The following is a 13,848-nucleotide window of genomic DNA, read 5'->3' as shown; positions in this document are numbered from 1 at the left end:
TGGAAAGAAGCGTAAATGGATGGAGAAGCATAGGTTACTGTAAAGCTACGTCTTAGTTGGTGCTTATCTTGGCGAAAGCCGAGTACAAATCAGCATGAAGTTTTAACATCTACTCTCGTGTAATGGAAATCATTATCTCTAAGGTGGATACCCAACTTAATAAATGATATTGACCATGTCATGCCAACAAATGAAAATGTCAGCCAACTATTTTTATCACATAAATTGCTGGAAAAGTAGGGGTTCTGTTTACCCAAAATATCATACTTTTATAGTTGTACTTTTAACTTTTATACTTTTAACTGTTGATTTAATTACCTGGAACAAAATAATTTACAAGACCCTTGCCTTGTCTCAAAATATATTCTCAAAACCTGTATCGATTCTCATTTGATAGATAATCTATAGCATTAAAAAAATAGAATAGTCTTTCTCAACTTTGTTGCTGCACGGGACAGAATCAAGAATCGGCCAAATTTCCATGATCAAATTGAAACGCAAATGTTTAGGAAAGTGCTGCGATGACTTTTTGCGCCACCTATGATTAATAGGAGAATAATCAAATGTGCATTTTACGTCGGTGTGCATTTACACCGTTTTACCCTTAAATTGCCTTAATAGGCCTATTATAGTATTTTTGGTAGTAAATAAATTACCTGTAGAAAATCGATAAATTGAATACTTGTCTAGGTAATATATTTAACAATATAATTAATAATACTTTACTCCATTTTATTGTAGCCTATTTGAGGAATTCATAATTTTAACTGGATGACTGGATGAATTTACCTTCTGTAAGGTAACCATAGTGTCTTATTCTCTCGCGACTAGTCTGGCTAGTTTTCGGTTGAAAATCTTTTGTTTTATTTCAAACAGTTTTTAAAATAATATATGGAAATCATAATGTAGGCTATCTAATGGGTCAAGTCAGGCACACCATGCCTTCATTTCGCCACGCGCGCCACTCTCTAGCTCAGTTTGTGCTGGGAACTCACAGCGACAGGTTGTTTACGGGCAGTTATGAGGAAGACACTCATGCTTCAATTACAAATATTGCGAGCTTTATAAGACATGTTGGACTGAGCGTTTGAGCTGAACGACAGCAGCCCACAGTATGGTTGAAGACATCGAGACTTCTGGAAATCATCCAGAGATTTAATAGAGGCTTCTGCGTAATCTGGTTAGACAGTAACAAACTTCATTCTTTTCCATTATACCGGAGTCCTAATTATGTTTCTCTTCAGAGCTTGGTCAACCGTAAGACTGGTCGCCGTTTTACTGAGTTTGGGGATTCACCAGAGCATCTGGGAAGCAGTAAGTTATCTCCATGAATCCTTTGCGTTGTATATTTATAACAAATATTGTAATATTTTATTAATATTCTATATTGTTACTGTGCACAATATACACCGTGCTTTTAAAATTGAGATTCCAGAGTTCCAAAATCTTATTTTCTGTGCATTGTCGTGATTATAGACTGGGTGCTTTTGAAATCAAGAAGTCATTGAAATTTGATTACTGTGGGAAGTGGATTCTGTTGTTGGACTATAGCATAAAAAAAGATTATTTCCAAACATCAGAAATGAAATGATAGATATTTAAAGTGTGTTATATATCCCTGACATAAAAATGTGTATTGCTAGTTGCATAACATGTCCATGGACTTTTTGTTTAATCAGCCCTATTGTTGATTGACATATATGTATAGGGCATAATGTTTTTCACCATCTTTAATCACATTTTGTGTGACAAATTAATTGAAAAAGTACAAGTATTCCTAATTAATATGAGGTCATTAATGCTCCATGCATAGCTATAAAATAATTAACAAATTCTTAATAGCATGACAAACCATTGAATCATGTTGAATTTCCATATTTCATTGCAAATTTTAGCTTTTACCTCCAGATTCAGGTGAGATTTCCTTGAGAGATATTTGCATATTTATTTTCCACTGATGTAAACAAAGTATAGTGTATGCTGTTTGAATGCCACCTCATGCAAGTTAAAAGTGTTTTATACTGGCCCTGATATCAAAGTTTATTAACATTTTCCTCCAGATTCATGTGAGATTTTCTTTTGAGAGAGATTCACATATTTATTTTAAAAGGCATGGCACTGCACCACTGAATTAGACAAAGTATGTTGAATGTATGCTGTTTGAGTTGCACGTCATAAAAGGTAAATGTGTCCCTGCTTCCAGATATGTGAGATTTTTTTGATAAATATAAATAGATGTACACAAAATATACATTTATTTAAAAAAAGGCATCATACTGAGCTAATGATGCAGATGAAGTGTAATCCATGCCGTTTGATTTCCACTATTTTCTCTAGGGACCAGTCCAGTGCTATATTTAATGTGCTGATGTGTCACAGATGTTGATTTGATTAGCTGTACTGACCTGAGATCCCGGTCTCCTTTTAATGATGTTTTGATGACCATTTCCAGTACAGGAACTGACATATTTTAACTTGAGTGGGCAATTTAGGTTCCTGTCATGAAAATTAAGCATGTAATTTATGTGATTACTGGCCTTAAAAAACAACAACAAAAAAACTAAAAACAAAACAAAAATTCTGTTCTGCTAATTCAAAGGTAGATTACCATTCCAGTTTCTGAGGAGCACAGGCCACAAATAAGAGCGCAAATCAGTGTTGTAATTAAATGTAGTTGTTGTTTGGTACTCCCTCTAATGATATGGCTTTCCTTCCCTGAATGGATGTTCATTTCCTATAATAATGATTCCATGTGTTCACGAGCCTCTTCCTCGGGGCCGCTGGATGTTATTTGACTGATAACGGGATCCTTATCGGTCAGTTATTTTTCTTCTTTATTTGTCCTCTCAACTTGTTTAACATTTCTGATCAGGTCACCAGAGCATTTTAGTGCAGAGGTTAGAGTGATTGAAGACAACAGGTGTCTATTTACTTAAGATAATTAGATATGCAGCCATAAACACAGTGAGAACAAAAAGGGATTTTAAGCTCCTTGTTGCAGAATTTTTGGCACAATTATATACATTTGATCAGTACATTGTAATGTCAATTTGTGGGGAGACATGGAGGCGGCCTTGAACACCCTTTATCAGCAGATATGTCCTAATTGTTCTTTGGCAAGATAGGAGACTTGACATTTTGGAGACCTTTAGAGCCACATGGATGTAGTCAAAAGTCCTGTGAATAGTTAGATTCATTGAAACAAAGAGCTTACTGCCCAGGTGTGTCACCAGTGCTTCTCTTTCACCCATCCTGACAAACATAGAGGTCTTTCATTGCTATTATTCCCCTCACAGTTTCTGTATGTCCAAGATGAGCCTTGGTCTTGGATTGAGAAAATTCCAGGGAGATTTGTAGTGTCTGCTTGGGTTTAATGTAGATTACATGCAATTATTACAAGTATAAGAAAAAAAGGTTATTATGTATTCAGTGGCGTAACAATTTCACTAACTGCTGCAGTTTATCTTGCCAAATTTTCCCACACAAATCTCCATCAGTCTTTTGAATATTTACTCTCTTTTTATAGATACTATATGCCGCTATATTCATCTTTTTCCCCTAACCATTGCTTTTAGATTTTTTCCTTTTCACAAATACTCAACTACACACACACACACACACACACACACACACACACACACACACACACACACACACACACACACACACACACACACACACACACACACACACACACACACACACATATACACAGTGCTGGTCAGAATTATTTGCCCCCTTGGTAAATAAGATCAACGATGGATGTAAAATTTACATATGCATTGTTAATCCTTTTGATATTTTATTAAAAAAGTTAGCAAAAATCTAACCTTTGATTGAAGTAAAAGAATTGAAAGAGGGGGGGAAATCACATTATGAAATAAATGTTTTTCTCCAAAACACGTTGGGAACAATTATTTGCCCCCTTTTATTAAATACTTTTTTGCAACCTCCTTTTACCAAGATAACAGCTCTGAGTTTTCTCCTATAATGCCTGATGAGTTTGGAGAACACCTGACAAGAGATCATAGACTATTTCTTCATACAGAATATCTCCAGATCCTGCAGATTCCCAGATCCATGTTGGCGCTGCTTCTCTTCAGTTTAGCCCACTCATTTTCTATAGGGTTCAGGTCAGGGACTGGGATGGGCCATTGCAAAAAATCAGGCCCACAGCATTAAAGATACAGCAGAGTATTTTATTTTACACATGGGGTACTTTTTATCCCTGTGTGCACCAAACCAATCTTAAGTGTTTGCTGCCAAAAAAGCTATTTTTTTTAATTTATTTTTTCATCTGACCATTGCGTGGACAATTTTTTCCCAATGTGTTTTGGAGAAAAACATTTATTTCATAATATGACCCCCCCCCCCCCTTTACTTCAATAAAAGTTTAGATTTTTGCATTTTTTTAAAATAAAATATCAAAAGGATAAACAATGCAGATTTTTTTTATAGCCATCTTTGATAATATTTACCATAGGGGGCAAATAATTCTGACCAATACTGTACATACAACCAGTCTCATTTTAAACTTTGTGGTGTTTCAATGCAAAAACTTGCATTTAATTTCCTAACAGCCAAAAGTCCAACTTTACTAAGTACTCTTTTTTTATGCAAATTATATTTTTATAGAATAAAGCTAAATTGTATACATTCAAAATGATAATTTTCTGTTTTATATCTGAGCAGTATATCTCAATCTACCTTTCTTATCCAAAAAACCCGCAGCTAATTTCAGAGTAATCGATTTGTTTACCCATGGATACACTTTTTTTGGGTTTATCATTAGCCAAGAATACACTTTTAGGGTTTATCATTTACTCACTCTCATGTTGGTTTAAACCCTGTATTCCATGAAACACAAAAGGATCTAAAATAACAAAAGCAGTCCATTCGAATGTGCACTGTATTTCAACAATTCTGAAGCCATATGATTGTGAGGAACAAAATTAAGTTAATTCTTGAAAATGATTCTATCTGACACCGCATATAAATCTCATTCACATTTAAAAACTGTGGCTTGGTTTGATGGTAATGACATCAAATTTTTTTGACACTCATGTATCTTATGACCAACAGCGACACTCTTGAATTTTGCTTTCATTGTGCCTTTAAATGTTTGAAATAGGAATGGAATGGACTACTTTTACTTTGCTTTTTTAAATTATTATTGTTTTGAATAATTGACTTTATACTGTACAATAATTTGCCTAGATTAATTCAGAAATTGAGTTCTTTTAAAGTGTCAACCAATAATATTCTTTAAATTATGGTGCGTTAACAGCACTAAAATGCATCCTTATGTTATTATTTAAATCATTTTTCTGTCTTATAAGATGGGTGTTTTAGGCTAGTTAGTTTTCTGTCCTGAAGATTCAGATTGACCTTGAGATATGCGAGACTTGTTTGTGAGAGTCTTCTCTTTTGTTATACAAATGCACTGTAACTAAACCATTGAAAACTTCCCGAACTCATCCACGATCCCTTTTCTCTTATCTTGCCTACCAGCAGGCGACAGAGGTCATTGAAACCAACAGCGCAACCATCTGCTCTGGTTTTGAATTCGGAGAGAACATAAGCACTAACAAGCACTCACAGACAAATAGACAAGCAAACACGCAGACTTTTCTAAACACAAACAGCCATAAACACACTCACACTAACGATCTAACTCACTGCGTCAACTTGTGTCCTGAAAACATCCATTTCTGCCTATTAGCCCAGTGAAAGGGACATGCCCAATATCAACCACTGAATAAATAATAGTCAACATAGCTGGAACATTTACTTAGATTTCCATATGACATCATAGTATTGATTTGATTCACACATAGAGGATGACTGCTATGACACACAGACCCCTGAGGCATCCCTCTAGAATAAATACAACAATTCACTTTTTCTGGTATTGTTATGATTCACCATCTCTATTTTCCTTTGGAGATACGTAGGTCTGTTTCAGGAACTTCTGAATCTGTTTCTATTGCTCATTCCACCGTAACCTCAGGCTTAATCAGATCATTAGCATTCACCCACCTCTGACTCTCTCTCATTCCTCTCAGGAATAAGTGGGTGGCCATTACAGGTCTTTTTATGCAGCAAAGAGGTGAAACAGAAACAACATTTCCTTTTATGTTGTCGAAAAGACAACATCCCACACATCTTGTTATATAGTCATTCCCTCTTTATTTCTCTGCATCTCTAATGCATTTAATTGTAGTAAATGATGGCAAGAGAGGCTCAAATGAGTTCAATGGCTGCTTCAGAGATAATGAGATTTTACAGACTAATATTGGTGTGTGGCTGGGGCTTATTGACGAGATATTTCAGTCTGAAGTCTCAGTCTGATAAATACTTAGATCCCTTAAATAGATATACAATGTATTTTCAATCTGTTTACCCAAATGAACTATTTTTTTTTTTTGTCAAACACTGGGGATCTTTATTTTGTGGAGTTAAACATATGACCAAGCTGTTAGCAATTAATGTTTTAAATTGAACGATTTTTCCTGATTTTATTGTCAATTTGACTTAATGGCAAGTGACTACAATTGTGCAATTGCTCACCATCTTTCTGTAATAGGCTCAGCATGTTTATGCGGTTTCTTAATTTGCCTCACACATCTTTTGTTTTTCATCATCATTCACAGGTGGAAACGATTCATCCAGCATGTGCTCTGGTGGCTGAGCATATGAAGGCTCAAGAGCAATGCATTCACACACAAAGACAAGAGGCCCACAACAGCAACAATATCACTGGTGAGCTCTCCCATCTGAACTACTTCAATTCTTACTACTTTGCATCTCTTTGTATCCTTAATGTCTACTCATTTGCTGATTGGTAATAAGACACTTTTCGAAGTGAACATGATTTAAAAGATTCTCAGACTAGAGTATTTCTGATTGGATGGGGTGCTGAAAACTAGATTTACAATTTTAAGCATTACAGTTTCCTATATAGGTCAGGCCAGGCAAGGTAATTATAGGATGCAATCAAGTGTAGAGATTTAGGAGATTAAAGGCAGTTTCTCAAACAGAAGCTGTTCGATTCTGGCTGCTGATGAAGGGTGCGGATCAGTAGATGGGATCAATACAACTCATTTCATTGTACTTTCATTGTCAGTGATCAAAGGATAATGAATCATATTTTAAGCATGATTCCGTTTACTAAGGTTTTGAGATCACATCATATGTAATATTTGTAGACAGAAGCTAACTATTTTTTCCGGGAGTGTATTTGCCTTTTCCCAACAGCCTAGTCAAGTTTGTGATTTGTAAGGCACTTCATGGATAAACATCCTCTTTTGTTTTGTCATTTTTATAAATAGTTTATCAGATTAACATAGAACATAGTTTTGTTATTAATCTTATTTAGGTAAACATAATGAACACTGTCTCCTCGCACTGATTTAACCAGATTTTTTTTAAACTCTTTAAATTTGCCAGCATGTTTTCATTTTTTTCTTTCTTTAAAAAAAATGGTTTTCATTATGTTTGACTAAACAAAAATGTAATATAATCTGTTACAAATTGGAAATAAAAATGTTAGATAAACAACAGAAAAAAATGATCAATCAAACAAATTGAAAAGGTAGGTAGAAAAATCAAACATCAAAGTCATGGGTGTATAAAACATTTTAAAAGTTACATTCTCAATTTGTTATACATTGAATAATCAAATGTAAAATAACACTATTCACTGTAAAAATTAAATATTGTTAATTAATACAATTTATCATTGTTAAAACCACAAAGGTGATTTTCTCTTTTGTTGTTTGATTTATATTGGTGACACACACAGCTGCGGTAGAATGCACAGATCCAATATAATGATACGCAATTACGCATCCATTTTCTTTCTCTGTTTACAACACATAACCGACTGCGTTTACGAGGAAACTTGTCGAGAAGGGCATTTCTTAATTTTTCGTGCATATGTCCGGTCAAGCACAAATAGACGAGAAAGAGAAAATAATTCGGTGCTGTCAGAGCGGCTCTGTGTGCGCACACAGAAAACAGCACGCAAGTTCCAGTCTTCTTGTGCTTGATGTTTAAATTGACAGGTCTTAAAAACACATGCAACTGATAAACGTTCACTCTGTGATGGTTAAACTTTGCCGTTTAATCTGAGTATAACATGCGTTCCTAACTGGGGTGTAGCTGGCCCGTACGATTCATGGATCAACTACGATTCCTATACTTGACATCGCACATCCTGCGATATGACTATCATAGATGCATATATATTGTGCAGCCCATACCTCCCATTGTTGGACGAAACTCAATATTTATTTTATTACAAGACATTTTCACTACTTAGTTTACATTTAAGTTATTCCATATGGACTTCCATGAGACTTCCACAGAGAAGCATATTGTTTTCAATGAAGACCTGTCATCTGTACCACCCTTAGTAAACTAATGAAATTATTTCTGTAGACTATACAGACTATTCTGTAGAATTGAGTGGACGCTCAAATTCTCTTAACTACTAAACATAACACAACCGCGGGAAAGCTGAAGCACATAAATATTCGATGCCGCTATATATATTTAGATTTGTTTATTAAATGTATACATTGTAAACCCATCACACAGCCTTCTATTGGATGTAAATAAAACTCTTTCCAGCTGAGTGGCTCCAAAGTCTGAAAGTATGTGAGACTAAGATTAACTTATTGTGCTAAACAATTATAAATCCTAATATTAGCTGCTTGCTGCATTTGTATCCTCTGAGTAATTGTGTAGACTTCAAGTGGAATTTCATTATCATTTGTCTCTGTTGGCATTTAAACTATATTTAGCATAGATAGTCTCGTATAAGATATTCTGATTTGCTCTGAAAACTGATGTGCCTGCATGGGGAATGTCTTTCCAGTAATTTTCATTGCCACAAACTGTCTATAAAGAGGATTTGTCATTTTAATGCAACAAAATGATTTCTCCAAAAATTAAACTGTGTATCTTCCAGTTTCTCAAGAGACTCAATTTGGCAGAGTAAGACGTGACTCAGGCTCTGTCTCATACCTGCAAATAAAAGTGAACAAATGAGAATGCAGTCTCTGTAGAAATGACAAATGTCGATGAGACAAATTCCTTCTTAATTTATGTTAAGTGGAGCAAACATAATAAACAATTTAAATGGACAACATTATGAATATCCTAGATAATACCCTGTCAATAAAAAAAAAGAATATTTGAAGTTTAAACTACATTTTTACCTAAAAAAACTCTTAAATCTACATTCTGTCACACAACAACAGTAATATTTCTAAAATAATTGTTTTCTTCTCGCCATGACTCTTGCTGTGAGAAATTCTGCAAGCAGAGTGATACAAATGGTGAAACGGTTCCTGTGTTGATACTGGTAGAATATTGCATGACTGGAAAGACCTCTGAGCCAATCATTGAGTACAAGAAGTAACTGTGTGTGTGTGTGTGTGTGTGTGTGTGTGTGTGTGTGTGTGTGTGTGTGTGTGTGTGTGTGTGTGTGTGTGTGTGTGTGTGTGTGTGTGTGTGTGTGTGTGTGTGTGTGTGTGTGTGTGTGTGTGTGATAAATTATTTAAATAAACATTTATATAACATATTTCATATAATACTAATATTAGTTTTTATACTGTTTTATAAGTACCCAATTTCTATTTAGAGGGCTCTTAAAAGTGTAAAATGGACTTATATTTTCCCTGTGTCCTGCTGGACTGTGCACTTTCTTGTAGTACTATCAGCCAATTAGCGTTGTTTTTATATAATTTCCTGCAGTGGAGTAATTAATCAAATCTATGGCTTAGCCGTTTGGCTCAAAACAAGCTGGGGGATGAGAAAACATCAGGATGGGATGAATTTGAATACTAATGGATACCTTTCTTCAGGTATTATACCTCCCTGGGTTAATATGCCAGTATGGGTGACTTGTTTCCATCTTGACTGAGTTTGTAGAGCATTGGCGTGTGTGGTACAGACATATTGAGAGGTTTTTAGAAGTCAGTGCCGGAATCAGTGCAGGTGAAAGTGCTGTCCTCGAGTTCTTTATAGGATCCCACGTTGCTCTGCTTCCTGCCCCACATAGACTTTAATTAACATTGAGCTTACAGAGGGGAGGAGGGCAGGCGCCATGTCCCTCTTTTGATGTATTACAGAGCGGACTGGGCTTGACACTAAGTTAGAGAAGAAAGAGACCGATCAGGACTTAATGGCGACTTCTTAAAGTTCAGGTGGGTGTTCAGTACAGTATGTTCTGTATGAAATTACTGTCTATAGAAAATTAGACAGAAAAAAAAAAATTATATTAAGAAAATGTTTGAGACACTGATTTAGCACTGTAAAAAAATTCAGACCTCTCTAACTAATCTGTATAAAGAACCTTAAATGGTTCTGTTAGGTGCTTCAGATAGAACCTTTTAGGGGTTCCCATCATGGGATAATTGTATGGATTTAGTTTTTTTGCTGAGTCATGTAGTTGATGCTATGTGGAACAGCATCAGCAAGACCGGTGTCTGAAGCATGTGTAACCTCACGCCATTATTTATTGGCGACAACAGTCCATGTCATTACAAGCAAGAGTATAAAAGGGTGTCTGCAATACACGTCTTCAGCTTTTATGTCTTCTGGAGCCGCTTGTTTGTATGATTGTGTAAGATGAAAGCTAGATGCGCTCATTGATCTCCATTCACGGTAAACCGTTCCGCAAAAAGAGAATCTAGAATTTGCATGGAGCACATTCGGCTCTCAAAGGATTAGAAAGCACTCATGCCACTGGGAGTTGAATGCGCTTAGTGTGATGCTTTTGCAGTAAAAAGCTCCGGCCTTGCTTGACTCTCTTTTGAGGAAGGAGATCCCGGTCTTGCCAATTGAGCGAGTGTGTTTGGCTTTTTCTATTAGCTTTCTATTGTTTAACCATTAGTGAGTCCCGGAGAAGTGCCTCTACTCAAGTGAAGGTATAAGCTTCCTCCCCTAATTTATCTAGGGACTCTATGTAATGGAGTAGAAACTCCCCTTCTGGGTGGTAGTACTGAAGGTTGTAGTTGAGAAATGCTTCCTTCGGTAGACTGCTCCCTAATAGCCTTATAAATACTGGTAAGAGATGTCTCTAATATCTGAGGCTATGTTGGATATTTGGTGCTTTTGGGGCCATATAGGGCTGAGGCCTGGCCCACAAGGGAGGAAGGTGTAACAGCCGAGGCTTCCCTTGTTTTAGAGCATAGAAGCTCTGGGACCTTTTCTATTGGAAGTATAGGGTTAAGGAGTAGTGCCACTATATGACTCACATGGGATGTGCCCATCAGGTTGGCACGCTTCTGACTCCGGTTGAGTAATCCATAGTGTCAATGTATACTGTGTCCACTATGTTTGTGCATTCAGAGCTTAGTGAGTTAGGCATTACCTCAGCATGGTGTAGTGGGTATTGGTTCCCCATAGTGTCAACTCCATGAGTGTCCAACTCCCGATAATACTCATGGGCACTCCGCTTGTGGCATCATGGACTGTTGTCGCCAATGAATATTTGTGTGCGGTTTAGGGCTGCACGATTAATCGCAATTAACATGAAGTCGCAATGGCTGCAATTTATTTGTTATGCGCAGCTTGTCAGGGACGGATGGATCTGTGATCAGTTTTAAATGCTGCTCCATCTGAAAGCACTGCGAGTTTGAGTAGCTTATAACGTGAATTTGAAAAAGCTACACACGCCAAACATCTTTCCAAACATGATAAGCATTTATGAACCTCTTGTCCAACAAAAGACAACATTTAAAAAATCAATCAAAGTGTTTCAATCTTCAGCTACAGCGATAGTATGATAGTATGAGGGAGTTCCTGGAATGACATGTGTTGTCTACTTCTGCGGCGGGGCATATTTTGAAGTTTCTGCACGAAAGCACCCTCTGGCTTTCAGATGGAGCAGCATTTACTATAGATCACAGAGCCGTACTTAACTGACAAGCTGCACATAAAATAATCACAGCCTTTGCCAAATCGTGTGTGGTTTCATTACGATTAATCGTGCAGCCCTAGTGCAGTTACATGCGCTTCATACGTGGGTTAAGCTGATGGCATTCCCCATAGTGTCAACTCCCCCTTTCTCAGGGAACCAGGTTGCATACCCAACATGAGACGGACATTCCATGAATTAAACATACTTTATCACTAGAACATTTTTAAATAAACCGTTAAACATGACAGTATATGCAATAGTTTACGACATTTCTCTTATATAGAACCTTTTTGTTATGACGGATTCTTTAAATTTGAGTCAAGAACCCAGGACGTCTAAATACATTAGAACCCCATTAAACCATTTCCTTTTTCAAAGAGTTTTGTGAATTTTTGACCTAATTGAATTTCTGAACTGACTTCTATCAATTGCGGCAACAGTCTGTTAATGTTGGCTCAATCAGAAATTATATTTTGAGCCAATGGAAAAAACTGTTGGTGCAATTAAATATTTTGAATTGTAGTAGCAATAATTTATTTTTCACTGTCACAAAAGATAAAATGTATTAAACGGAAATACATTACACAAAATACAGACCACGTTGAGTTGACATTTTATTAGCACAGAAACACCAACACAGGATTTTTGGTGATAATATCTTATTTAAATAATTACTTAACCAATGAATACATTCGAGAAGTTTTCTGTATCTAGAGAGAACTCATTCAGAGATACTTACAATTTGTCCTTGGCATGTAGAAGACCATGTTCATTGCAAATATCATTCTTTCAAGCTCATAAAGACAATTGAGAATACTTGTTGGTTTGAGTGATTATTTTGTGTATACTAATTTCAAAATGATCATATCAATATCTGCAACTGGTAGTGAACAAGCATACTAGAATAATTAGAATACATTTAATGTCCTTTTGTTCAATCTGTTAAATAACTACTGTAAAAAATATGGAAATATTTCCGATAAATTGATAATGAATTGTGTTAAAGGTAATATGAGAGTTCAGCGAAAATGGCATATTTCATATAAGGATCAATCCAATGGAGATTTAAAGTCTGTGCCAGTGCACTGAATGAATACACACATTTATTCCTGAGATGCTGATTTGTAATTCTGCTACACAGCTACGTTTGATTGAGTTCCAATAATGACAGCTGACATTAATGATATTGATGTATCCAATATGTACCATGTTGGAGCTTCAGATATACAGTATATATACCCAGAACCTTCTGTAACAAAATAATCTATTTTAAAGAATGTACTTTGTTTACTTTTATAAAGAAGGTCTTCATATAATTAATCATCTTACAACTAAACTCAAAACGTCATATTTGATAAATCTCTATTGTCCTGTCATAGACAACACAGGCAGTCAGATGGACTGCCCATAAAAAAATAAATGTGTAGCTTTTTTCCAGTGGCGCATTGATAATATTCAAATTTAATGAGGTGGCCTCGGGCCTTCAAAGTCTTTCTCATTTCTGTGGGGATCAGCCCAAGATTCCATAAATGTCTGTGTATGCCAGAGAGTTCCACACTCATTCACCTATACTTTCCCAGCTCTCACTAAGATGTTCAGTCTCTTTTTCTCAAATATTTTTCCATTATTGCAAAGGCTGTTGTTGGGAGTTTGATGTCAGTGTCAGGTGTTGTTGTAGACTGATTGCAATCCTTCTTCTTAAATGTGATCAATAAATAAATTAAAAATAATTTTTATTAATATTCTGTCTGATTTTTTACTCTATATCAGTTTTCCAGATTAATTTATATTTTCAATGACCTTGACTCTGCTCTCCAATTAGATACATTAAAAGTTTGTCAGCGGGTTTACAGTAGGTCTATGTTATTTTAGTATTATTTATATTCTATTATAGGATTTATTAATATTTAAATGAG

General features: G+C 35.7%; 1 protein-coding gene across 2 annotated transcripts in view; it reads left to right on the top strand.

Moving 5' to 3' along the window:
• The first annotated feature begins 975 nt into the window (after positions 1-975).
• The window catches only part of ghrhrb (growth hormone releasing hormone receptor b), a 50,848-nt gene continuing 37,975 nt past the window's right edge, over positions 976-13,848 (top strand). For both annotated transcript variants that reach the window (XM_077198627.1, XM_077198628.1), the window contains exons 1-2: positions 976-1,314; positions 6,654-6,762. In XM_077198627.1, coding sequence (XP_077054742.1) covers positions 1,231-1,314; positions 6,654-6,762 — 193 coding nt within the window. In that variant the 5' untranslated portion in view covers positions 976-1,230. The remainder of the gene's footprint in view (positions 1,315-6,653; positions 6,763-13,848) is intronic.

This window comes from Siphateles boraxobius, unplaced genomic scaffold, assembly GCF_051911475.1.
Source record: "Siphateles boraxobius isolate OS27281-9 unplaced genomic scaffold, OSU_SipBor_1 41, whole genome shotgun sequence".
Lineage (NCBI taxonomy): Eukaryota > Metazoa > Chordata > Actinopteri > Cypriniformes > Leuciscidae > Siphateles > Siphateles boraxobius.
Note: the sequence above shows the minus strand (reverse complement) of the source record. Positions and strands in the feature narration are given on the sequence as shown.